The sequence below is a fragment of the Pollachius pollachius genome, assembly GCF_949987615.1.
Source record: "Pollachius pollachius genome assembly, chromosome: 2".
Lineage (NCBI taxonomy): Eukaryota > Metazoa > Chordata > Actinopteri > Gadiformes > Gadidae > Pollachius > Pollachius pollachius.
The window spans coordinates 34,577,737-34,604,303 of record NC_136935.1 but is presented as its reverse complement, the minus strand read 5'-3'; the positions used below and the strand labels follow the sequence as shown (position 1 = coordinate 34,604,303).

At 44.2% G+C, this 26,567-nt stretch overlaps 1 protein-coding gene across 1 annotated transcript; it reads right to left on the bottom strand.

The window, feature by feature from the left end:
* Positions 1 to 2,893: 2,893 nt before the first annotated feature.
* On the bottom strand, positions 2,894 to 26,567 carry spock3 (SPARC (osteonectin), cwcv and kazal like domains proteoglycan 3). Its single transcript, XM_079729864.1, has 11 exons — positions 26,447 to 26,567; positions 26,165 to 26,287; positions 16,151 to 16,190; positions 13,820 to 13,928; positions 12,195 to 12,303; positions 11,188 to 11,296; positions 9,572 to 9,685; positions 8,129 to 8,350; positions 6,647 to 6,709; positions 6,184 to 6,321; positions 2,894 to 5,356 (listed from the first exon to the last, which is right to left on the bottom strand). The coding sequence occupies exons 2-11, from the start codon at positions 26,285 to 26,287 to the stop codon at positions 5,196 to 5,198; spliced, it is 1,188 nt and encodes a 395-aa protein (XP_079585990.1). The 5' UTR covers positions 26,447 to 26,567; the 3' UTR covers positions 2,894 to 5,195.

Below are 26,567 nucleotides of genomic sequence, written 5' to 3'. Positions count from 1 at the left end.
TCAACAGATCATCATTGAAGCAGTGTGATTTACAGGTTGGAGAAGCAGGAGTTGTTTGATGCGGTTGTAGAACAACTGATTGATTTCGATCATTAGTTCGAAATCTTGGTTTAAGGCTAATTGATTTAATGGGATTTGTCATTAGAATGTTTACTTGTTATTTCTGTTTTTCATTAAGCAGCATTTTTGAAGCATCTTAGATAGGTTTTACGATAGTTTTCTGCTTCAGATTTGCAAACAGTCCCATTTCTGTACAATATCGACTAGGCAGCACTAAGTAAGGATTTATCGACGGCCTCCTCGCCGCAGCAGGAGCACACTTCCATGAAATACGGCAATGAAGTAGAAAGAAACGCACTAAACAGCTCGATCTCTGGCTGTGACTCACGCTTAAGTGATTTCTCCTGCTTACTTACGGAAGCGATTCTTGTAAGCCGTTAAAAGCTGGGCATTTGACAGAACTACAGGAAAGGACATTGCTTCACACACAGGTTATTGTGGCGGGAAGCGACATCAAGCCTGTATTCAACATTTGTTTTTAATACTAATACTGTTTCGTCAAATAGTGTTACGAAAAAGACCACCCTTTTCCCGAGCGGTAGAGATTCAGTTCGTTGATGGGGCGGGAGAGACAAGGGCCTGGCTGATCTAATTAATTCGCTGTCTATCTATTAAAGCTGCCCTGGGCACTGTCTGCACGTGCCCGTAGTTGTATCTATATATACGACCCTGACTCAGCTCGAGGCCAGAGTTCCCCCTCAGCAACTTCTGCTCAAACTGTAGCAATAACACTTTATTGTACACACACATACATATACAGGTAATTAGAAATGGCCGATGCATTCAAGTTAATGCGTGGTTAAGGGTTAGTGGTCATGTTTCATTTATCACCAGTGTTTGAGCTTGTCTGAAAGTTTATTAAAGACGTCCCTTGTGTCTTGGTGCAAAACATTATGATTGACAAGAAAAGTCATGGGGAATTTATTGATTTAATGAGGGATGATATGAATGATAGGGACTATTTCATACCAAAATCTTTATGTCCACGAAAGAACGGTGATATACTTTCCCATCATTTAGCCTTGTAATGTCACGTGGGATATAGGCCTATCATGTTTGGCATTATTTAGTCTTAAGTCATGGACTTCAAATAGTGTATTAACTTACCTAAGGAACTGAAGTAAGTATACAAAGTCGACTCTTTATCCTCTGATGACAAAATCCTAGAAATTTGCAAAAAAGGCCCACTGAAATGATATTTTTAACAACGGGACACGTGGATATACAATTTTCAGCCGCTCGGAAGAAGTCAAACACATGAACCATCGGAGGAGAAAGTACCTCGGTACCACTCACTCATTTCCACATCCACCGCAACTTCCTGAAATGGTAGCGAATTTCCCATCAGTGCTTAGTAATAGCCTGTGTCTACCTTCTCCTAAACTGACTCTGGAGCTCTGCTGTAGAGGTTTATATGCAGCTAATCTTGGGAAACAGTCATCCAAGGAATTTGCTGCATGTTATAGGTGGATAATATACTTTTTGTTTGTGTTTTTGCCTGGTCAGTGTTTTGTCCTGCGTGGAAGTGGTGTGAGAATGATTATGTCTGATCTTCACTCAGCAAGGCCCATTTCCAAATCGGGGGCTCCTGTGAGGTGCTGCTGCCAACACACACACACACACACACACACACACACACACACACACACACACACACACACACACACACACACACACACACACACACACACACACACACACACACACACACACACACACACACACTTCCATTCCCACAGATTGTGGCTGTAATCTTATGCATCCAGCAAAAACGAAAAAACACTTAATTGTCTCAGGAAAACCAATGAGCAAAGCAAAAACAAACTTTGATTCTCTTTTTACTGAGGCCAATGTGTTACCACTTTCCATTGCTAACTTTATTCTGCTTTTGTGTGTGCGTGTACATGAACCAACTCTAAAGTGTGACTGTTCACACACCGACTTATAAAATATTCACCTCCACTCCTACATAATGCAATAATGGCCATTACCCAGAATCCATTGCATATCAATAAGAAATGCAGAGAAATTTGGCACGACTGCCTGCTGTCATTCTCTACTGTCTGCTTAACACGCAGGCCGTGAATTCCTTTCATCTAGACTTTTGGTGCATTTATTTAGCGTTGTTTTGCTACAAAGAGTACAAAAGGAGTAGATCGAATGAGATAAGATTATGGTCAAATAGTCCCCTCAGGGCAATTTGGTTCTTATGGCAGGAGATAACACGATTGAGAAAATAATTTATATAAATAAGAGTCGGAGAAAGATAAGTAAACCTCAAGGAAAGGCTGTGACTTCACTGCATAATGCAAAATCACAAGCTTTGCCTTTTTATTTCAGAGATAGATATTCCCTATTTCCTTTTTTATTTTACTCAGGCTAAACTTTTTCGATTCGTTCTAATACATATATGGTGCAATTTATTTTAAACTGCACAGTATAACTTTTCTTTCATTGCACCAATAACTTTTTCACCCCCAAACTTAGTTCCGGCGGCTCAAAGAAATTTGAAGTATAAAGTATCAGTAGAATAAGAAAACAATCCAGCACAAATCAATCAACCCAGGAGCTCTTTCTTCTCTAAATCTATTTGGTTTTCGGAGTTGATGAAAACAACCCTTGAACAAAAGTGATGGCGGCAGCGAAAAAGTTATACACATAGTGCAGCTTAAACCTTTTATTGTCGACGTGGAACTGGTTGTGCACCCTTATTTAGAAGGCAGAAGTCAAGAAGTTAACACATACTGAAGACGAAAGTTGCAGAGAAAACTTTAAATTGTATTTTAACAGTGTCTGAGTCTCCAAGATGTATAACTCCACACAGCAAGCACCCTATGGTCAATATAATATTTATTTCAGCAAATCATACATACACAGTAAAAATGTCTTAACTCTTTAAACAATGCCATACAAGTGTTCTGTCATGTCAGCATGTGACTGGTTGAGAGTGACTACCATGTCATGGGTCATCTAAGCACTGCTCATAGGCCACCACCACCCAGAAGACCAAAGACGTTAGGAAGGAGGTTTCTCTGGAACGCCAGAGGAACAGAATAATGAAACGACAAGCTAAGAGCTAAAATTCTTGTCCAACAGAGATGGCACCTTTCCGACCCTAAACATGGAATCTCAACGAGATATTCGATAATTGACCGTTGAGCCTCATGAATATCCCTCTTATTTATTTTTAATCATCTGTATAAACTGGACAGTCACGGACAATCAATAGCACGAGCAAATCTACAGTTAGCCTGAAATCAGTTATGTGGCTAGACTTGGCAGGATGAAACGTTGATCAACACGTTTTCTTATTGAAGCGTTTTAAAAAAAAAGAATCAAAGACATCCTTCAAACCTAAAGCTGCTGCCTGCACGCAAAAAATCCCCTTTAGTTTGGTTATCGTACTAATATATAAAACATCCCCCGCACCGAAGCACGTGTACACAGAGATCTCGTACATTGATAGGCTAGTCTATGAAACAAAGCAAAGGAAAGGCTATGAGGTATGCATCACTACCGTTAAGGGAAGAAGCAAAACACAGATTAAAACCCAAAGACTGAGCGGTCTGCATATCCAGCAGACTGGTGGCTGGGAACACAGTGAAGGTATTTAAAACCAGGTGTATTCATAGCATGCACACTCTTCCTCCACCTTCACTTACACCACCACCACCAAAAAAGGCACACCTCACCTCACCTGCCCTGCCAATCACCCCCCTTAACAGGTCTTCAGTGCATAAATGCTTGTGTGTGTGTGTGTGTGTTTAGGTGTTTGTGTGTCTGTGTGGATGTGCATAGGTGTATGTGTGTGTGTGATTGTTGATGTATTGGTGTGTGTCTTTGTATGCATGTGTATAGGTGTGTGTATGTGTGAGTGTGCATAGGTGTGTGTGTGATAGTTTGTGTGTGTTTATATATGTAGAGGTGTGTGTGTGCGTGTATAAGAGTTCCTCGAGTATAATGAGCACTATGAAAAGTCATTTAATAATCAAGCTTTCGCTGGAACGCTAAGTATGCTACTTGTATGTCGTTTTACGTAGAACAAATAACAGCAGTCTGAACCCCCCCCCCCCCCGCTACGTCGTGTTTGGACCCCCTGGTGGGCGTGCGCCTCCGGGCACAGCTCTCCGCAGTGTGAAGGGGTGGTTGCCGAAGGCCTTTGCAACTATCGGTTTATAGTTACACCCAATAAAATGTAAGAACCCCCTGTTCATCCTCTTGTGTTTAGTTATCTATTTCTCCAGACGTCCTTCTAGAAACCGAGCCCTTACTTTTAAAATACGCTGCACTCAAATCTCTTAGATCTCCGCATTTAAAATGCAGTGGACAGTTTTGCTACATCACAGCTTTTTCCTCCTCCGATTATTTGGGCTTTTTTCTGTAGCAAGGCTCTTTGAAATAAGCATATTTTTGTTCTTCCATAGAAACGGCGACTCATTCCGTGTCACCGGAATCGTTTTTTTTTCTATTTATTCCGTGTCTACTTGTGTTTCGGTTCCCCTAAAGAAGCGGCTGTGTGACTCCTAAGTCCTACTGTTTCTGTACGGGTGGAGCTCGCCCACTAATGATAACAACCTAGCGTGTGCAATGTTTCTGCTATCTGCATTATCCACATCACACCATACAAAAAGAGCGCGGGAGAGAGGGAGGAGAAGAAGAAGAGGAGAGGGGAGAGAGAAGGAAGGGGGAGGAGGAGAGGTAACATTTCCTCAACACTGAGCCTTGGGCTTCAGCAGGCATAACCCAGGTCATACAAAGAAGAGGACCCAGGGTGTCCAATGGAAGGGAAGGGTCTTTGCACAAGTGACCGTATCCAAAGGAGTTGTATTAGCTGTCGATGCTGTGCAAGTCCTGGTTTCACCGGCGCCGATCACTGGCCGGCACGCGGGTGAACGCGGTGTCGTTAGCCAATGACGCACGAGAGAGGAGTCGGAGAAGAGAAAGCCTAGAAGGTTGACCAGGGATATCGGTATTGTGGACTTATGAACAAACAAAACACTGAGAAGAGTCCATAGGCTGTTAATACGAGTAAGTATCTGCCCCCGGGGAAAAGTCACCTAAAAACGTGCAGTTTTGACCAAGAGAACCCATTCTCTCTCTTCATTTCTCTTTTTTTTCTGAAGAAGGGGAACCCTTTACGACAGGTATTCGTCGGTGCCGTCGTCGTCGTCCTCGTCTTCATCGTCCTCGTCGTCGTCCATCCCGGCCTTGCCGTTCCGACCGAAGGAGTCCTTGTCTTCGTCCGAGAACAGAGAGTCTCCGCTGCCAGGGTCGCCGGAAGACTCCAAGACCACGCCTGATTCAACGAGAAGTACGCACATAAGCAGGGGGGCACATAACTGGTACGCAAGTATGTATGTGAACCTTCAATCAGGGATGCGAAACATCACTTGTGTCACTACCCCACTTTTGCCTAACTAACCGTCAGGTCATCAAAAATAAACTACATATGTATCTTGTCTACTTTGGCATTTTGCCACCTGCATAGAAAAGGCAAACGGAGCCGGAGTCGAAGAAAAAATGAATAATTCCGAGCAATGTTCCTTACTGTGAGACATTCAATCACTCCGTGGTCAAGCTGCTGCAGTTTTATTTGCTAAAACGTTTAGCAAAAAACACTGCATTGCTCAAGAAGTTGTGTATTGATAATGGGATCTCCTCTGTTAATACTGGGTACGTTTCATAATATCAGATGTTATTAAAACAACGCTAAATATGGAATGAATACCATATTTGTACCCGTCTGGGATCAATAAAGTATCATCTTATCTTGGGATCAGCTTAGCCGTAAAACAAATGTCCCTTTGTTACAGCTTTAGAGTCGTGGCTTCTTCAGTAGAACGGTGTGTATACTTCAAGAGAAGACTTAAATATTTTATCATAACAAGCGCTCATCAGACATTACTTATATAGAAAGAGGGGGAGTGAGAACGGAGCCTGTTTTAAAATCAGCAGAGACAGTTAAACAGTAGTTTAATCCAACTGCCGCCCCTTTTGCAATTTTAATCAATACAATGCAAACAGTTTTCACAGCGCAAGCACTTAGGTGACAGCGTACATATATACAGGATAATCGCTGCACTGATATCCGGACGCTGCTTTTTACGATCCTAATCCGCTCACCGCAGTCCGCTGGGCCGTGTGTGCGTGAGCCAGAGGCCTCGTTGCCATAGCGATCCACACACCAACACTGCCCGCTGCTGCCGTGACACTGGTGGGTCCGGTAGTACCCCTCCTCATCACAGGCAGGCAGGTACTGACCTGCGTGGACACACACACAGACAGACAGACAGACAGACAGACAGACAGACAGACAGACAGACAGACACATTGATTTAATTTATTTAAAATCAAGGCGTCCGCATTAACGCGACGGTGATGGCTTATAGATAACGTTGTCATTTGAATGCAAATAATATACATAAAAAATGAACTAGCAGACAATTGTAACAAAATACAATGTCATTAAAGTGAAAACAAAAATAAATTGAGATACACACAAACCCACAATGCCCATACGCACAAATACGCATAGACAACCCACCATATACACAGACACATACTACACTGTGTACCCATATCTCACCAAGTAGTTTTTTCCCAGCTTGCTTCTTGTTGACATTTGACAGCTCTACCTTACAGGGGGAGTCTGGGGGAGAGAGAGAGAGAGAGAGAGAGAGAGAGAGAGAGAGAGAGAGAGAGAGAGACTATGAAACAAAGCACAGTGTATTTTCTGCCACCTTGGAACCTGCAGTCTCAACTCTGAGCTCCATCTGTTGAAGATAGCCCTGCTGAGTTCCTCGCTGTTCTAGAAAGAACAAATACAAAACAACCAGAAAACTTTTATTTACTTGAAAGATTCATTTTTGCTTTATCCATGACAGATACAGTTAGAGTTAGACAGGAAGGTATTGGAGAGAGAGAGGAGGAAATACAGCCAACGACTACGGACGCCCCTGAACAGAAAAGTTTTCTATGCATTGAAACACAAGGCCATCTGAGGTCCATCTGGGAGTCCAGAACAGCTCCAGTCAGCTGATCAAATATCCCTTTGCATGGGGAATCTGAGACTGAGGCTTTATGAACAGGCAAGGCCTTGGAAACAGCAAAAGAAAGGAAACATCTATAAATAATGTATAGTGTGTGGGTACTAAGGCTTCCTTATGGACCGGCCTGTGTTTGATAGCATTCAGAGCCAGAGTATGGCTTGGATTCTATAATGAAAATACGACTATACAGCACTTTGAAAGTGACATTTACACATTGCTTGTCAGATTGAAAAGTGAGTGTTTCACAAAACCACAAAAAAAATTAACGAGAATAAAAAGCAATTCAAACTAAATTAAATGTTAATAAAGATGGAGTAGAAGCACAAGAGCAGAACAATTATCAGTTTTGTATTAATAAAGTTTCCAACACATTGCCATCTGAATGAGTTAACTGGTGGCTTAAGGGAACAGAGCGTGAACCTGGGAGCTTGTTTTGAGAGATGTAACTTTGCTTCCTTCTACCATGAAAGATTTGTTGACATTAACTGACAACCACTTGGTTATTGATATGTTTTGAAACAAAAAGTGGGTTGTGGGTTGTATAAAAGTGGATTGTAAAGTGCCTCTTCATTAACTCGTTAATAATAATTAGCATTTGAATTCAAAGCACTTGCCTTAAGACACCAGATCATTAACTACGTAAGACTTTTTTTTCTTTATTATTTTGTCTATATAATGTAAACAAAAAATGGAACTTTGAAATAGATCATGACTACAGAAAAGTCCTCTTGTGAGTGAATGTGTATATCTATGTGGTGTACATGTTGTGTGAGAGTGTGTGTGTTTGTGTGTATGCATGTGTGAGTATGAGGTTGAGTGTGTCTGTGTGTGCGTGTGTGTGTGTGTGTGTGTGTGTGTGTGTGTGTGGGATTGTGGGCATTGTCAGTCCGTACTTCTTAAGATAAGTTGTACTTTATTCATCCCAGACAGGGAGACGTACCTGTTTATAAATGTGTGTGTCGACGTGGGTATCTGCTCCTTTGTGTGTGTGTGTGTGCGTGCAGTCGGCGGTGGCTAACCCGTGTGTCTCTGGAAGCAGGTGCACCACTCAGAGCTGCTGAGGAGCTGGTCGCGGCGGACGTCGCAGGACCTGAAGAACGCCTCGGAGCATGGCTCGTTGCGGTCCAGGTACAGGCTCCTGGTCTCCGATTGGTCCAGCTGGAGGTCAAAGTTGGTGTCTAGCCGGGAGAACATCCAGCCTAGGGGGTCTTTGCAGATGGGCGACGCCCCCATTCCAAACTCTGAAGGGAGATGAGAGGGGTGAGGGAGGCTGGGGGAGTCACTCTTTCCCTCCCAGGGAAATGTTCTGGGTTCGATCCCCATTGCCGCAGTCTAACCTGTAAACAACCTCATGAATCGCCTAACCTACCTGCTCTTTCATGACATTTAACCCAATTCACTGGAAGTTGCTCTCAATGAAATCGTTTGCTAAATGACAAAGAAGTAGCAAATAGTTAGCCCCGTGAGACCGTCAAGATCTCGCAAGGTCATGTCATGTTCTCTCTGCAGGGCGGTCTGGCCTCAATCCCGTTAAAAGCCTTTTCCAAAGATGTTAAAATGCCAAGACCAAATATCACTCGGGGGAGGTTTGCTCGGACCAATCAGCCCTCAGGGGATGGAGCTTCAGTCTGAGGAACTACGAGGTTGCTGAATTCAAAAACAACTGCGGCGCCAGAGGAAAGCATAGAAATCAAAACAGTTTTAATCCGAAATTGAATGAAAAAGAGTTATAAACAGAAGGATTATCTCAGATTAGAGTTTTTGCTTTACTTCCAACCAGATTCTGCAAGAGTGAAGAGTGCAAGAGCATCCCTCTGAAATGCTGGAGTTTATTGAACAACGTAAGGCTGCTGCAATATTAAGTATAATCACTTGCTGGCCAGCCGAGCCCAGACTGATATTCATTGGGAAATGCAAACATGAACATAAAGAGGGCAGTCTCACGAGGCTACTAAATAGTCACTGCAGATAGGAAATTATTGATGGGAAATATGAAAGCGAAGAGGACTGATTTCTCTCCCACTGACATCTGCGTGTATTCACTTAGGAGACCCTTTTATACACATTGGCTTAAAACTGAGGATGAGAACAATCAACGTACAAAACCGATATTGGAGCGACTGTGAACTGAAGAGTGTTTTCAAACGCAATACGACTGCAGGATAGTTACAGGGATTTTTTCTGAGCATCAATAGACCTGAACACAGTCTGAGTGGTAAGACAAGGCGGGGGCTCCACCGAGCACCACAAACATAATAACCTATGCACTGTGGAAGCAAAACATAGTGGAGCAACTTTCACAGTAGAAACTACACACACTTCACACTTTAGAAGCAACAAACATCTTCAAACCTCAAACTGAGGTTGCTTTTGTTGTGGGCATTCCTTTGTGTGTGTGTGTGTGTGTGTGTGTGTGTGTGTGTGTGTGTGTGTGTGTGTGCACGTGCTGCAGCAGAACCTACTGCTCTGGTCTGGTTTCGGAGTCTTGGTTCTCTTGTGGCTGCCGTTCTCATGAAGCACTCTGAACCACTCCCTCAGCCGGTTCACCACCTCCTTGAGGTCAGACTCACTGCACACTGGAGGAGAAGGGAAAGACAGGGCGAGAGAGAGAGAGAGAGAGAGAGAGAGAGAGAGAGATGAAGGACAGACAGGGATTCAGTTTGATTGAGGATACTTCTCTTTTTTTCTCTTTTTAACTTCTTTCGTCCTTTTTTTGTATTCAACATCCATACATCAGTATTCAATACCGACACAACCAACTCTAAGTACTGATTATGATGATAACTGAACCGAGACTGTGTGTGTGTGTGTGTGTGTGTGTGTGTGTGTGTGTGTGTGTGTGTGTGTGACTGTGTTTATGTGTGTTTTTATGCTCAAAGACATGTCTGCGTTTGTGTGCATGCATCTCCATTTGTATCTGCTGATGTGATTGCACTTGTGTCTCCATCTGTGTGAGTGTCTGTGTGTGTGGGGGTGTGTATATCTGTGGTTGTGTGTGGTATGGAGAGCTTTTTTCACCTGCAAATTCCAAAAAGAGGTTACTGAGAAGGATACCTGTCTCTCCTGGGAAATCCCGGTAATAGCTTGTGAGGGGCGCCGCAAATCGCATGCACTTGCAGCCCAGCGAAACAATCTTGTTAAGTAATTGTGAGTAATGCCGGTGTCAGGACAGTAGCACGATTCGGTTCACTCCATATTAATCTCTCCTGTAGATGTAGCTCCCTCTGATCACTGAACGGTTATCAGAAGAACCTCTGTGTCTGTAGCCTGGTCCTTTGATCACGGCAGACACCGGCTGACTCTGTTTGCTGGTGCCTTTCAGAAAGGATTTATCACAGCACCCCCAGATGACGGATCCGGTTATCGGATTGGCTATATTAAAAACACGATTCAGTGGATATCCAAAAATACACCGCTTAAAAGAGCCATCTGTAGGCTGTTACTGTCTCCATTCATTCATTCCCGTACCATTTGAGCCCCCTTCACACTTTATTACATTATTGCAAATTGGACATTTTAAATTGTGCGTTTAGCTGTTTTCTGAAAGGCTGCCAAACAGATGAGTTTGCCGTGTTGCTTGTTGCAAGCTACAAGTTGTTGTGCAGGACATTTTCAGGACAGACAATCAAATGATCTCATTAGAGGAATCGACTCATCGCAGCATGCTTGAGGCACTGGGCAGCAGGCTATAAACCGAAAGAGTACAAATAGTTTCTTTGTTCCATTCCACCAATTTTAGATTTAAAGTACCGGTTGTGTTTTGCCACAATTGATTTATGTCATGTCAAATTTCCCAGGAACCTTCTATTATTCCAGAAGGGAGGGGAGGACGGGCTGTCACAAAATCCCCTGATATCAATCACTACTGCACACTGAGTGTGTGTGTGTGTGCGTGCGTGCGCGTGTGTATGAGGTCTGTGTGTATTGCCCAGGTGAGTGTGTGTCTCAGCCCGTGTGTGCCTCAGTCAGTTTCTGTGTGTGTGTGTGTGTGTGGGTGTGTGTGTGTGTGTTTGTAAGCATATTAGTCAGTGTGTTTGTGTATTTATGTGTGTGTTTGTGTGTGCGTGCAGGCACCTACCTTTCTTCTCTGCGCTGCTGTACTCTGGCGGCGTGGTGCAGGGACACATACCAGCACACTTCACAGAGATCTTCTTACCACTCATACAGGACTGGTAGTCCAGCTTACACTGCACACAACATACACAGGGCCTTAACAATACAGCTTACACTGCACACAACATACACAGGGCCTTAACAATACAGCTTACACGGCAGACAACAGGCACAGTGCCTTAACAATACAGCTTGTACTTCACACAACACACGTAGGAATACAACCCATATATACAGCTTAAAAATGTACACATGGACACACTGTTTAAGATTGTTATTGTATTAAAACTTAAAAATGGTGTAGGCCACATTAAATACTTGTAGAGACAGAATGCGAAAGAGAGCTAGATTTGGAAAATATACGTCTCAGAAAAACACATCCTCCCTCCCTCTCCCGTTTCACCATTGAGATGAAAACACTATGCAGGCCAGGCAATGAATGGAATTGACAGGAATGAAGGATTCTCCGAACCAATCAGGAAAGTGATGCCCTGATTTAACCAGGAGCCATCTAAAATCTAAATGTATGTCTCAAACAGAGCAAGGTGCAGTCGAGAGCAGATATTACTCTAGCATTTCCAACACTAATAGCTGAGAGATAGCTTTGCCATTCGTTTCAAATTCCACTCAAATAATACCTCCTAAATCTCACCTACAGCACCATTAAATGGGAACTGTCACTCTCTGCTATTTTCTAATATAAGAGGACTGCTTCATAGGCGCATTGGGAATAAATCGTGCTCCGCGACATCGACTCCCTCGACTATCGCGGGTAGAGGGAAATGAAAGTCACGCCACTGTGTTCATGGCTCTTTTGTTTTTTTTACCAAAATGCCTGTCCATGTCATTGTTTTTTGTGACAAAGCATGCATTTCTGAGTGTTCTGCGTTTGTGTGCGTATGCCTTTGCGTGTGTGTGTGTGTCTTTACGTGTGTGCGTGCGTGTGTCCATTCGGCATGTCTGCGCCGGTACCTTGGTAGAGTAGGAGTGTCCGTCCGTCCCACACACAGGGGAGGGGTGGACCACTGGGCACGGCTCACACTTGGAGCCGGGGCTCTGGAAGAGGCCGGGGTCCTTGAAGCTACACAGGGAGGAAGAGCGGGGACACATCAAATGCCTTGACAAGCGCTTTTCTAATGGGGAACACATCGTCAAACAAGCTGCGTCCTTTATCATTAAGCTAATTAAAACCACTTTCTAGGGAAAGCTAGGATACAATTTTGAGTGTGTTAACATACAATGTAAAACCTATTTTCTACCCGGGTAAGGTAAGGTGAGGCAAACCCAAGGTAACCTGATCCTCCTATGGTGTTATTTATCATGTTAACACCTAACCGGGTTTGAGCTGAGTAGCAGAAGTCATCTCAACGATCCACTACGCAACACTACTGTGTGTGTGTGAGGCCCAACCATGCAGGGTGTCTCCTGTTCTTAAAGGGGCTATGAGAAGCGGGTTATGGATTGGTCTGGGGGGTGATTTGTGATTGGCTTGCCACTGCTGGATGGGAAATGAGGTCACTGCTCTCACTCTCTCTCACATTGTCTGTCCGTCTCTCTCTCTCCCTCTTTCTCTCTCTGTCTGTCTCTCTCTCTCTTTCTATCTCTCTGTCTTTCCCTCTGTCTCCCTCTCTCTCAGGTTCTGTCTCTCTCTCTCGTTTCATACCCCTCTCTCAGAGTACATAATGAGAAAGTGTGTGTGTTTGAGCTGTGACTGTATACATATGTGTGTGTGTGTGTGTTTGTGTGTCCCTCTTTCACACGCATACACACACTCACACACCCACAAACACACACAGGGTCCATTCATATCTATTGGCAGGACAGGGAGTCCATTGGAAGACAGAGCAGGGGCTAATTGGACCCTGCAGACACTAGGAGATGAGCTGCAACACACACACACATACATACATAAAACACAGCCATGGTGACTCGTGCTTTATCTGCCGCTCATCTTTTATGTTTGTTTTGTTAGCCAATATCCAGATAGGAAGCAAACGGACGCATGAGACGAGAAGAGAGGGAAAGAAGACAACAAGTTCCTGCTCATTGAGAAGCGCCTCCGGCAACATCTCTTATCGCGCCCTCTGCTTATTTTTAGCCTCCAGTCCCTCGTTTCCAATTAGACATACTCTGAAACACGGGCGTGAAAATGGAAAAAGAGGCAGATCGGAGATAAAGATTATAACAAGGTATTCCTGGCTAGTGTTGCTGGCTCACAGAGCACCTCCAGGGAGGTGGTTGCTCGTGTTGTTTTGGAGACGCTGTCTAGAGTCCAACAGTGCGGTGTGTCCTGTGTGATTTATCACACAGGACACACACCCTTGGAGACAGTGCTCAATCTCGCTCAATCCTTCTCTCAATCGCTTGCTCCCTCACTCCTTCACACACTCACTGTCTCAAACACTCACCTTTTCTATGTGCATATGTGTGTGTGTGTGTGTGTGTGTGCGTGCGTTTAAGCATTTGTGTGTGTATGTGTTTGGTGTGTCTGTGTATGTGTGCATGAGTGTGTGCATGTGTGACTGTGAGTGTGTGTTTGTTTGTATGTGTCTGTAAGCACATTTGTTAGTGTGCGTGTGTGTGTGTGTGGGACCTACCTGACCCTCCGTTGGCTAATGCAGGTGGCGGTCTTGTAGTCCTCGGCCACACACACCTTGTGTCGGCCACATTTGATCTTCAGACAGGGGTCTTTGGCTGGGTCCAGCCCTGGAAGACACAAAACACACAAAACACTTCTGACACTATGCATTGGGGGAGGGCTGTCTGTGGCAGTGTGTGGCAAAAATACTGCTTATTCCATCTACTACTTTCTTACTCACTCACTCACTCACTCACTCAATTTGTCTGTCTGCAATGTGTGCGGATATGTGTGTGTCTCTGTGAGCATGTGTGTGTGTGTGTGTATCTGCAAGCATGTTTGTGTGTTTGCGGTGTGTGTGTCTGTGTGTGTGTGTGTGTGTGTGTGTGTATGCGTGACCATGTGTGTGTGTCTGTGGGAATGACATGTGTGTCTGCTTGTGCGCACAGGCGCGCGTGTGTGTGCGTGCTTGTCTGTGTGCTGCGTCTATTGAAGGTGCTTCAGAACTCCGGAGTCGGCCAAGTAAACGTCAGAACAAAGAGGTCCAGGAAATGATGTCAGCAGTAAGTGATGTCTCGACACGCCAGCGCTTCAAGGTGACACGCAGAGTAAATCATCCCTGTGACTGTCGTCCTTCATGTGCCCTTCGAAACGTTTCTTCGTAATGTTTATACTTTTCTCTTGGCAAGCCTGTGCCATCCCCTCACAAGAATCTTAAATATTTGGGTAAATTGTGTGTGTGTGTGTGTGTGTGTGTGTGTGTGTGTGTGTGTGTGTGTGTTTGTGTGTGTGTTGTTTGACATTGTCAAGATATTAGCACTTTTTGTCTGTCTCTCTCTCTCTCTCTCTCTCTCTCGCGCTCTGTCTCTCTCTTTCTCTCTCAATTTCAATTTAATCCAAAGAGTTTTACTGGCACGTCATTAAATACATTGCCAAACCACAAAATAAGAGATACAAACAATTATTAGAAAATCAGGCCCAAAACTCAGTTACACGGTTTAGCAATGTTTTTTGTGAATTGCTTAAATGTTGTTCAAGGAAAATGCTGAACTCAAGCAATAATATGTGCTGTAATATTCTCTACTTAACCTTACTTCAAAATGGATTCTTAGATTGCAAGGTTGATGTTCCTCTCTTTCTCTCTCACTCTCCCTCCCACCTCTCTCTCTTTCTGCCTCCCTCTCTCTCCCCTCTCTCTTCTATCTCTCATTCACACACTACCACTCACATATTCACCCTCTCCTACCCCCTCCCTCTGCACTGTGAGCAGTAATGCTATTAAGTGTTTTCACAGCTAAAAACAGATGGGGCTGGTGGCCACACCCCGACTGACTCTAGTCATGCGTGGCTGGAAACTCCCGCCTTATTTTATTGATGTGGCGTCCAATCACATCAAATCATACTTTATTTTTAGATCAGTTTCCGTGCACAACAGTAGTACAAAGTGCTTAACGCGTGAACCAACACATCAAGAGTCAATAAAAAAATATTAAATATATACATATATATATATATATAAATAGTAATAAATCACTGAGATGTGAGAATCAGGGGTCTAAGGGTCCCCTTAGCAGCCTTATCTGGGTTCAGAGCCTGGGGTCCCGGGGTCTACGGGTCCCCTTAGGAGCCTTATCTGGGATCAGATCCTGGGGTCCTTGGGTCTAAGGATCCCCCTCCTAGCCTGATCTGGGTTTTGGTCCTGGGGGTCCCAGGGTCTGGTCTCTCTCCTAGTGGAGGCTTCTTTTATAACCCAGAAATACCTTACCTGTAGAGACTTCAACCCTGTACCTCTACCTGATGCTGCTGTGTGTTCAACATATCGCTCGATCCACAGGACCTGGCCCAGATCTGACCTCAGCACGGTTAGTCTGTGACCTCTGACCCTGAGCCAAAGAGCCTTACTGTAATCCCTGATCTGATTTTCTCAGATTATCCTTGCGCTCTCTCCTTAAGCGATAGTCTAATGCTATTGTTTCCTCAACAGAACTGTGGGTGCGTATGTGTGTGTACATGTGTGTGTGCAAACACGTGTGTGGTGTGTGTGTATGCGTTTGCTCTCCTTGAGGCTTGCAGTGATAACCACAACAACAGAGAGAAGTGGTGAAGATACAGCACCAACAGGATGGCCACGGGTCCATTCAGTCTCGTCGATGAGTTTAACGCATTTTGATTCTTTTATTCTTTATCTTATTCTTTCTCTCAAGAAACATTCAACATTTAAAGAGGGGATTTTGTAAAGCTTGCTACATAAAGTACTTCTTCTACCAGTTCCAATACCAATCTGACTTCACACATCAGCACCAGTACCAACCCGACTTTACACACAACACTATGTCAGTCTTCATCTCACCTTGGTCCATGGGCTTGCTTGGTGTCCATGTTCCTGGCTCCTGAAAATAGAACCGTTAGAAACTATTACAAACAATCAGAGATCGTTAGAGATTCCTCAGACAATATGAGACAGAGAAAAGGCAGACTTGAAGCTGGCAAGGAAACTTGTAACAAACCTCCACTTCCTTCAGGTAGCATGATAGAGAAAAGAAATACATTTTCTTGTTAGTATTTATAAAGACACGAAAACAAGGAGAAGCTGAAGGTAAGGGAATGTTTCCACCGAATTCACGTACGCACACGCTCTCTCTCTCTCTCTCTCTCTCTCTCTCTCTCTCTCTCTCTCTCTCTCTCTCTATGCTTGCATAAATAAAGCCATAATGTAAAAATAATATAGCTTTGATCACATGGCTACTGCTCCCGGCGGAGTTATCCACATGCAAATGTGTTGCTTTAGAAAATGGCAGTGGTAACAAGTGACAGCCGTGTGTGTGTGTATGTGTGTGTGTGAGTTATCGGAGGACATATGCTTGACTAATCACATCTTCATTTTTTTCAACACAACATGGCAATTTGCATAAAACACATGACCCCGTAGCCTAACACATACACACAGATTAGCACACACGCACGCACACACTTGCATGCACACACTTGCACACACACACACACACACACACACACACACACAAACAATGATAACACAGAGGGAAATAACAATATGATGTTTTGATGGTGTAATTATACAATCATCTTTATAAATGATCAAGATCTTAAATAATTCTGTATGCTTTATTAACCACAGTCATATATCCTTCCGGGTCCCACATCCTTATTTGTTTAATTACTGTTGTTTTGGGCTGATGTTTATTTTGCTGTCAAGGCCTAGAGCAAACTAGGCTGAATGGCATGTTATTTAAAAACTCATGTTTAAAATAGGACGATAACGTTGTTTCCTTCCGGCTCAAAACACAGGTCCTGTTGAGGTGAGGAGTGCCATGTTTTCGTTTTGAAAATAATTTCATTTGTAGCGGTGACACTCAAAAGTTTGAGTTAGTCACACAAGAATGATGAAAAAATTGAAATAGAAAAGGAAATTTACGACGATACAAAAAAATGAATAAATAAACACAAACAAACATAACAGGTTAGCTGTTAAACGGTCAATAAACTTCTTGCGGAAACTAATTTAGACACAGACGAGAAAAAACAAAATCACCAAACTTATTTTTGACACTTTTTCAGTGTCAAATACAGGTCTTGCGTGATTTGCCTTGATTTATTTCCATTCCACAACCGGATTTCCGATTTCCCAACATCTTCACAGAGACCCCTATGGTGTCAACTAATTGAACATTCAGCTGCCAACCCAAACCAGTATTGAGTATAAAACATAAACACTTCTCTGCAAGAATCTTCTTCTGTCTCTGCCAGTCTGAATAAAATCTACGTTTGAAGTTTGCTGCTGGCTTACGCAACACGTTGGTAACAAACAAACAACACAACTATCTTTTTTATGATTATGTTTACATGTCTTTTACCTCTACTGCAATTACAGGTCACAGTGGAAATAAAACCACCTAAATCTTCTAGTGTTTGCCATTAGAGGGAACAGTTTAAGATGTAATCAAACATTCGTAGTCTGTGTCCACTCCCCAAGGTTAACGTGGCCTCAATGTCACACCACTTGACAAAATACAATTCTTGCACCAATTTCTCATCAAAATTGACGCCAGTCTAACTGAGCGAACAGACCGACTAAACCAGCCATGAGCCGTGAGTGTCGGAAAAAGGTGTATGAAAGTAGGGGTGTGTCTGCTTCCCAGCGGTGTTGGTTCCTAAAGCTTCCCTGCTTCCTTCCTTCCTGCCTCCCCCAGGTTCCCACAGTAGATGAACACACGCCATTCCTCATGAACGCACTACTCTCAGATCCCTTCCGCTACAATAAAAATACCCCCCCTCTATATCTCTTCTCCAGCTCTCTCTTTCTCTCTCGCTCTCTAAGACACACACACAAACACACACACATACACACAAATAGGGGGGTCTAGTTTCTAAGGTTATACAGCCCCTCTTGCTCCAGATAAAAGAGATACTAGGTTGAATTTTAAGAAGGTTTTTTAAGAACCTGAGGCTCTTTCCAGCAAGAAAAACGACAATCTGGTGAGAGTCTTCTCCCCGCTCTCTAGCTCCATCCCTCTCGCTATTCTCGATTCAATCCTCCCTCCCTCTCTCCCTCTCTCCCTCTCTCCCTCTCGCCCTCTCGCCCTCTCGCCGGCCTCTGCAGCCTAAATAGATCACACAGGTCTGATTTATGAGTGAACTCAAGACATCATTATCCAGCCCAAGCCAAGGTATTTTAAAAGTCTGCTTGTCCAGGCCCTATTGGTATGTTGTGTTTGTGCAGTACTGTGACCTGTGTCTGCCACGCCACATTCTGAAAAATAATGTTTAATATATAAATATACATATGTACACAATTTACTCTGTGCTCTCTCTATCACATACATATTGTATATGCATAGATAATATATGTAGTTGTGTGTAGTTGATGTATGTAGTTGATATGATACAACTGCTTGGCCCACACGGTTTCTCATTGATCTATACGGGTTCTAGATCCCCACACTGTCATCGAAGGCCCCTCCCTTCTTCTCTCAACCAATCAATTCAAACCCCAGTTTTCATTGAGACTCGTTGCAGCCCCCATCCGTCCCCTTCCCTCCGGGACTAAGCTTCACCTGTCTACTGAGAAAAAGACTAGGAACTCCATCCATAGTCACACCACCACCAGTGTCTAGACACCATCAGGAGGGAATTCCTGGCATACCTCATGGCTCCACCGTTCCAATGGAGAATAATTTGATGGTGTCGCCAAATGTATTTTTTGCAACAAACGTTGTGGTTCATTTTAAATACTAGGCCCTCCTGATTGAACTAAAATGTATAATAATACATTTACTTTTAATTTAGAAGGGAATAGAACAGAACATAAACTTAAAGAATAGAGTGGAACATAACAGAAGAGGAAGTAACAGAACATGAAGGGACTAATATAGAACAGAACATAAAATAATAGAAAAGAACATAGAATAATGTAATGGAAAATTTAACTTATAAACTTATAAAATAGAAAAGAACATAAAATAATACAATAAAAAAAATATAAAAAAAGTATAGTTGAACAGATCATAAACGTATCCAATTTAAATAAAAGAAAGCGGGACATAGTGGTACTTCTAATTCCTTTTGTGTTTGGCTTCAAGCGACTCAGTCAATGGACATGATGAAAGAGATGCATTCTGGGAAGTGGCCCCTGAAGACAGTTCAGAGCAGCAGTGCTCCTGGTTTTGTTCACAGAGACACACACACATGCACATGCACATATGCGCGCACACACAGACACACACACAAATAGGCACGTACACACGGACATGCATGCATGCACAAATTTCCAAAAAAACGCAAAGACTCACCCCACTGACAAAACAATCCCAAAATATGACTGTAGTGCCAGAATCTGTCAGCAGTACAAAACATTTAATAGCTGAATGGCTGCACTCCGGTGCACAGGCAGCCAGCCAGCCCCCGCATTCCCAACACTACAATACCCAGAGTTCCACACTCTGACAACCAGGACTCAACATGGTCTAATGGCCTCCCAAGAGCATGACACAATATACATCCTTCATCTCTCTTTCTCTCTTCTCCCACATACATACATAAATACAATCATACAAAGGCTACACACATACACACACACCAACACACACTCACACACACGCACACCGGACACACACAAACACACACGCACACAGTTTCCCATGAGATCATGTGAGCTGTGCAGAAGTGCGGTCTTCCTGTCTTCTGAATACAGTGGACATAAAGTGTATGTTGAGTGAATATGCATGAGTGTGTCCATTGTCATCCTCTGGTTGTCATGCATAAGCATGTCACATTCATGGGCACGCACTTTTGAAACCCAGTGTCTCTATAAAAACACACACACATACACACACACACATTCATACTGAGAGACAAACATCCACACACATAAACATACTAAGAAGAACCTTGGAGTGACAAAGCGAGAGAGACACAGACATACTCATACGAAGACACACACACACACACACACACACACACACACACACACACACACACACTCACACTGAGATAGAGACACACCCACCCACACACACACATGCACACACTTAAAGTAAAGTCCTTTGAAGCAGAAAAGGCCTGGAGCTCTGTACCTTCCCTACATCATTCACCCTCCACAACACACACGACACGGGACAGACGGAGGGGGAAGGAGGAGGACCGGGGGGGAACAGGGGGAGGGGAGAGGAGGGGGAAAGAGAGGGAGGACGAATAGAGCAGAGGGGAGAGAAGGGGGATGGGGGAGAGGAAGGGGTGGCGAGAAGGAGAGGAGAGGAACAGAGCAGAGAAGGGAGGGGTTATGAGAGGGGAGAAGGGGAGAGAAGCGAGAGGATGAAAGGGAAGAGAGGGTGAGGAGAGAAAGAGGGGATGAGGAGAGGAAGAGGGGATGAGAGGAGAGAAGGGTGAAGGGTGAATAAAAGGGAAAAGCAAAGGGAGGGGGACAAATGGGATGAATAAAAAGAGAGTGGCGAAGAGGTAGGTCAAAGCAGGAGAAGAGAAGGAAAGGAGGAGAGGAGTAGAGCGGTGGGCAGCAGAGAACCCAGAGGCCAAAAGGAGAAGGGGAGTCGAGGATGTGGGAGGAGGTGCTACTAGAGGACATCAGAGTTGACAGTTGAAGACGCAAACCACAAAACAGAACCCTGTACGAACGGAACAGCTTAAACCAGACGCTAATTAACTCCAGAATTCAAGCCCGGCGCCCACGCGACCACCCTCTCCCTCAGTTCACTGCAGGGCCACATCTCGTATCAAGTTGCTATGGTGTCAAATGCATGCAAAGTGCAAATAGCGCAAAGTTGATGTTGAACCCCCAAAGTGGCCAATGCAGGCCTTTTTTTTTTTTTTTGGGGGGGGGGGGGGGGGGGGGGGGAGATGTTATTTTCCCAATTCACACTAAATAAACGAATGATTAAAATGAAATGGGGATGTTGGTAAGAAGGTCGATGTCGACGTTCCGCTCTGAGGAGTAAGCGGTAGCACATGGGGAGAGGAGACGCCTGATATCATACAGTCGCGCATGTCTGCACCACAGCGTCGGGGGCTCCATTACAACAACACTTCTAAGAGGCCCGCCTCATCCGCCAGACTTCCGGAGAGCAATTTAGATCAAAATCAACCACAATTTGATATTTCATCCATTACCTCCCCAGCCCCCCTAGTTCATAGCGCCGTGTCCTTGGTGGTGAATTAGACCTTTTGTTTCTCGAGACACGGCTCCCTTTAGGAAGAGTGGTACCAGACTATTAAGACATGGTGAACACGTTTACGTCGGGTTACTGCCTATTCACATCCGATCAAACACGGCCTTCCTTGTCTAGGATGGACCCACGCCTACCTAACCGTTAATAGATTATCCAAGCAAAGCATTCCTTAACACCTATACACAAACCACTGACACATAAACGTGGACGGTACTCAATGACACAATTCATAACATTGTCGTATGTCTCTGATGCAACATCGCCATAACAACATTGACATTAACAACATGACAATGAATACGTCTCTAAGACAATGTTGCCATCCCATCGTTGACTGGTACGCGTAGGGGTGAAACGATACACGTATTTGTACCGAACCGTCACGGTACAGGCACTTCGGTGTGGTTACAGAGGCGGGCCGCGGTTCGTAAATGTGGCGCACATAGCGTTAAAATGGCGAATGTGAAGGCTTGTTTTGCGATGCCCCTCTAGACCCCTCAAGCATTCGCAGTTCTCCATCGGGATGTCGGATATGCAATGCAATTTGCTGCCCGATCGATCTTGTATGTTGACTACAAACCATGTAAGCAGTGTTGAAAATAAACTTCCAAAGCTTTTCAAATCTTATTTGGTGTTTTATTGGTCCTTTTGTTAAAGGACCAATGACAGCCCTTGCCGTCCCTGTTGCATCGATGGAGAGCTAAAAAATATTGGATGCGCATGTAAGCTACGGAGAGGGGCTACGGAGAGTGCCGTCCGTGTCTACGTACAGCACTTTAACATGCACACGCATTTGAAAAGGCACCATCAAGGTGTTACTATCACTGTTGCTGTGAAAAGAAAACGAGCTTTGTAAACCCAGCTCACGACACTATTTCAACAACCCCTGTCTGGGAATTCAGAAATGCAAATGCCATAACCAAGTTTATTGGTGTTTTCATTGCTGCTGATCTACGGCCATTCAAAAAATTGCCCTCAACTATGAACCGTACCGTCCTGTACCTTACCGTGACTTCAAAACCGAGCTATGTACCGAACCGGGACTTTTGTGTACCGTTACACCCCTAGTTACGCGATTGTTTTTCATCACTTTTTCTCCTCCAGCCACCTCTCCTCATCCACCTCCCTCATTTCCTTCCTCCCTTCCCTCCCAGTGTTGCAAGGCAGTCAGGGTCTAGTAACTATAGCAGACTATGGACTCTGAAGCAGCCCGGATAACAGCAGTGCAGTACCAGTGAGACCCCCGGGCCTTCTCCAGAACCCAAGAACAGCTCCTAAATCACTGCTTGGGATCCTTTGTGGTGGTGGCACTTAGCTAGAGACCCAGTTAAGGGGCTCCCGGACAAAAGGGACGAGTTATAGAGGCTGGGACGAAACACAAATGTTAAAGCAAATTAGAGTGGAGGGGGGATTTATCTTTAGGCTTTTATGAAGACCAGATTCAGTATGTAGTAGTTTATGTTCTTTGGGGATGGGGGAGGAGGGTCGAGGGTTGCTGCTCTTACAGCACTTTCTTTGTTTTAAATCAAAACCAGGGGTAGACGGCCAGCCAAGGCACACGGATACACAGATACAGATGTGAGTATGCTGATACACAATACACAGGCATAAGCATAGATATACGTACATATTCAGGCATTAAACACCCACACAGGCACGCACACACACCCCCAAACACACACACACACACACACACACACACACACACACACACACACACACTTGCTTTTGCCATTTGGTCAGACTTCATATCTTTATTTCCATTTTCCATTTAAATTGTAGTAGTGATTGCATAATATAACCCATTGTGTTTGTGGAATGTAGATGGATAGGTTACAAAGACACGCAAATGCCTGTCTGCGTAATGCTTTAAAGTATATCATTATCATCTTCATTATCATTATCTCAAGCACTGTCGTATTCAGACTTGAAAATAAAGTGTAATAATGGACAGCCTTTAACAAACAAATGCACGCTTTGCCAACATATTTATGGTCTGGACCAGAATGTGTCTAGGCAACAAGAGGGTATTTGGATGGATGGGCACTGCTCCTTGTAATTCTGAAAAGTATATCATCATCTCAAGTACTGCAATATTCTCCTTGAATACAAATGTTTAATGGAGGACTTACTTGGCCCAAAGTAGGGCTGTCTAGGGTATTCCTGCACTGAATAATTAAAGGGCATGAGCGCCATGCAGAGCTGTGGCCTGATGCCTTCCACTAGATCATAAGGCCATCCTGCGCAGATCTCTGTGTGTTGAAGCAAGGCCGGATGTGAAAGTAGAGAGGGCGTATGCTTGGTGTTATCACCAGCAGTAGCACATGAGGCGGCGGTGAAACCCACCCCTACAGAGCTAAAAAATAACACATGTTGACATGCAGCTGCCTAACCTAACCTTTAGCCAGCTGACCGCTATGTCTTCTGACTTAGCTCCCTGTCTATCTGTCTGTCTGTATATCTATCTGGCTGTGTGAACAGGTTAACTCTGTCCTTATTACCATGTGGGGTATTAATAGACCTCCCCTTTGCACAAATTCAGATCTCCCCGGGATCTCTCAACACACCTAGTCTCTCTTGCTCTCTCTCTATCTCCGTCTGACACACACACAGACACACACACACAAGACAGTTTTCGCTCTCTCACTTTCCTGCTTCCTGTCTTTCTCAGCAGCTAAGCACACGGTGTAAAGCTCATGCTAATCAGCAGTGCACACTTCACCGCGAGCGCTCCTACATTGCCAGGGCAACATTTGCATAATCCCAAACCCTGCTCAATAATTGGACCTCGGAAGGTGTGTCAAGCAATCCTCCCTCACTGATTGGCTGGCTTTCGTACCTGTGATGGTGGCAGGAGTCAAACAAGGAGAACGTCACCGACTGACATCAAAAGCCAGCCAAGATTATGAAATATTAAGTTTCTGCCCCTTCCTGTCCGTTTTTATAACAAATAAATTAACGGTGGGACCAGGTGACATCACTCTATAAATATCTATTGTTTTCTTTCTATTATCACTGCTTCAATATAGCAGACGACTGTGTGACGCATGTGTAAGGTCATGAGTGTGTAGTGCGTGTGTTCATATGTGTGTGTGTGTGTGTGTGTGTGTGTGTGTGTGGTGTGTTTGCAGGCATGTGCCTGTGAGCATATGATTGAGTGTTTGTGTGAGTGTGTGTGTGTGTGTGTGTGTGTGTGTGTGTGTGTGTGTGTGTGTGTGTGTGTGTGTGTGTGTGTGTGTGTGTGTGTGTGTTTGCAGGCATGTGGCCAAAAGCATGTGTTGAGTGTTTGTGTGTGTTTGTGTCTGTGTGGGTGCATTGCCTCTGTGCACCCATTACATGTTTGGTTAGAAGCAGGATATCCTGTTTTCTTAGAACAAAACATAATGACCTGAGGCTATACTCTAATATCTTAAATTAGGTTATATTATTTCGATTTCTTAGTACATTCCAGTAAAACTCTATTGAGCAGTATTTTTAAACCACAATTCATAGATTGAATTGGCCTCCTGTATAGATCAATGAAGATAGATAGATAAATAGATAGATAGCATGTTGACATCACACATTGAAGTCACAAAGTCAGCATGGCCTGACATGGCAATTTCTATTCCCTTCATATCTTTATGCACGTAGATATTCGTGATAACACACCGTGGCCTAAAGGTGTACTGTACCCCAGCTTTACCGCGCTACCATGCCAAGTAGTCTTCTATCAGCTTAATGGTGGCTGACAGAAGCCTGCTAGAAAGACACTTAGCAGCAGCACAGTTCAGCAGCCAGATCAGCACTAACACAATCACTGCAAAGCCAGGAGAGAGAGAGAGAGAGAGAGAGAGAGAGAGAGAGAGAGAGAGAGAGAGAGAGAGAGAGAGAGAGAGAGAGAGAACAAAAAAAACTGTAGACAAATGCGCAGACAGCCACACAGGTAGGCAAACACGTAGAACGTACCAATGGCTATGAAATCAACCAATTATTTCCCTGATGTCTATTGTTCTCTACGCTGCTCCGTATAAATTTAAAACCTCACTGGTATGTGTTTGTTTCTCTGTCCTTCGTTTCGACCCATTAGTTCCTTAGCACGGGTCTGTCGTTGCTGTATACTTGCTAGCAGTTGAAACCTTCCGTGTTGATTTGAGGGCCCTGCTGGTGCAGTTCCCGGGTACCTGCATCACCAGCCCCCGCTTCGGACCACCATGGTGATGATGGGGGCACACGCCAAGACACCGAGACACCTTAGGCCACGGGTAGCTGGGCTAAAGGTCTCTCTCTCTCTCTCTCTCTCTCTCTCTCTCTCTCTCTCTCTCTCTCTCTCTCTCTCTCTCTCTCTCTCTCTCTCTCTCTCTCTCTCTCTCTCTCCTTCTCTACCTCTCTGTGCTACAACATTTCTGATTATTCTGATTATCCTGTGGCGCTGCTGATATATATATATATATATATATATATATATATATATATAATTTAGCTAATTTACCGTGACAATAACAGTAAAAAAAAAAAAAACGTCTCTCACACACACACGAGCCCCGTTATGCGCCGTTTGGACACGAGGAAAAGAAAAGCGCGTGATTACAGGCAAGTGAGCAGGCCTATCCTAGGGACATGGTACATGAGAGAAAACAATAGCGGGCGCAATTAACACGTGAAAACGCGACATAAATGGGACTTACATCTCGGAATTTGTCCCATCTCCCCGCAAGCCACTTATCATCCAAAAAATTGCCGTTATCGGATTTAGCGCAGACTTGTCCGAAGACGAATGCACACGCGTATAGCAGGGCGACGCTCAGCATCTGCGGACACACAACAAAACATACCCGGGCCGGTGAGACTGGGGGTACCGCAGTCGAATGGTCGTGCAGCAAACATAATGCTAAGTCTGCGTTAATTGATAAAAAATGAACGTCTTCATTCAAGTACTACAGGAGGAATACTCGATTTGCATTGCATACCTTGTAGGGGCTCGCTCTTCTGGCTGTATGTGGTGCTACTGTTGGCTGTCACTAGAAATAAACGCTCTCCTCCCTCCCTTCGCTCTCTCGCTTTCTATCCCTCCCACTCTCTCTCTCTCTC

Excerpts from the sequence above, each read along its gene's own strand:
- spock3 (XM_079729864.1), bottom strand. The coding sequence starts at position 26,287 with ATGCTGAGCGTCGCCCTGCTATACGCGTGTGCATTCGTCTTCGGACAA. Across the intron at positions 12,304-13,819 it reads ATTAGCCAACGGAGGGTCAG|CTTCAAGGACCCCGGCCTCT; the intron begins GTAGGTCCCACA and ends CTCCCTGTGTAG. Across the intron at positions 6,322-6,646 it reads AGCTGGGAAAAAACTACTTG|GTCAGTACCTGCCTGCCTGT; the intron begins GTGAGATATGGG and ends GTGTCCACGCAG.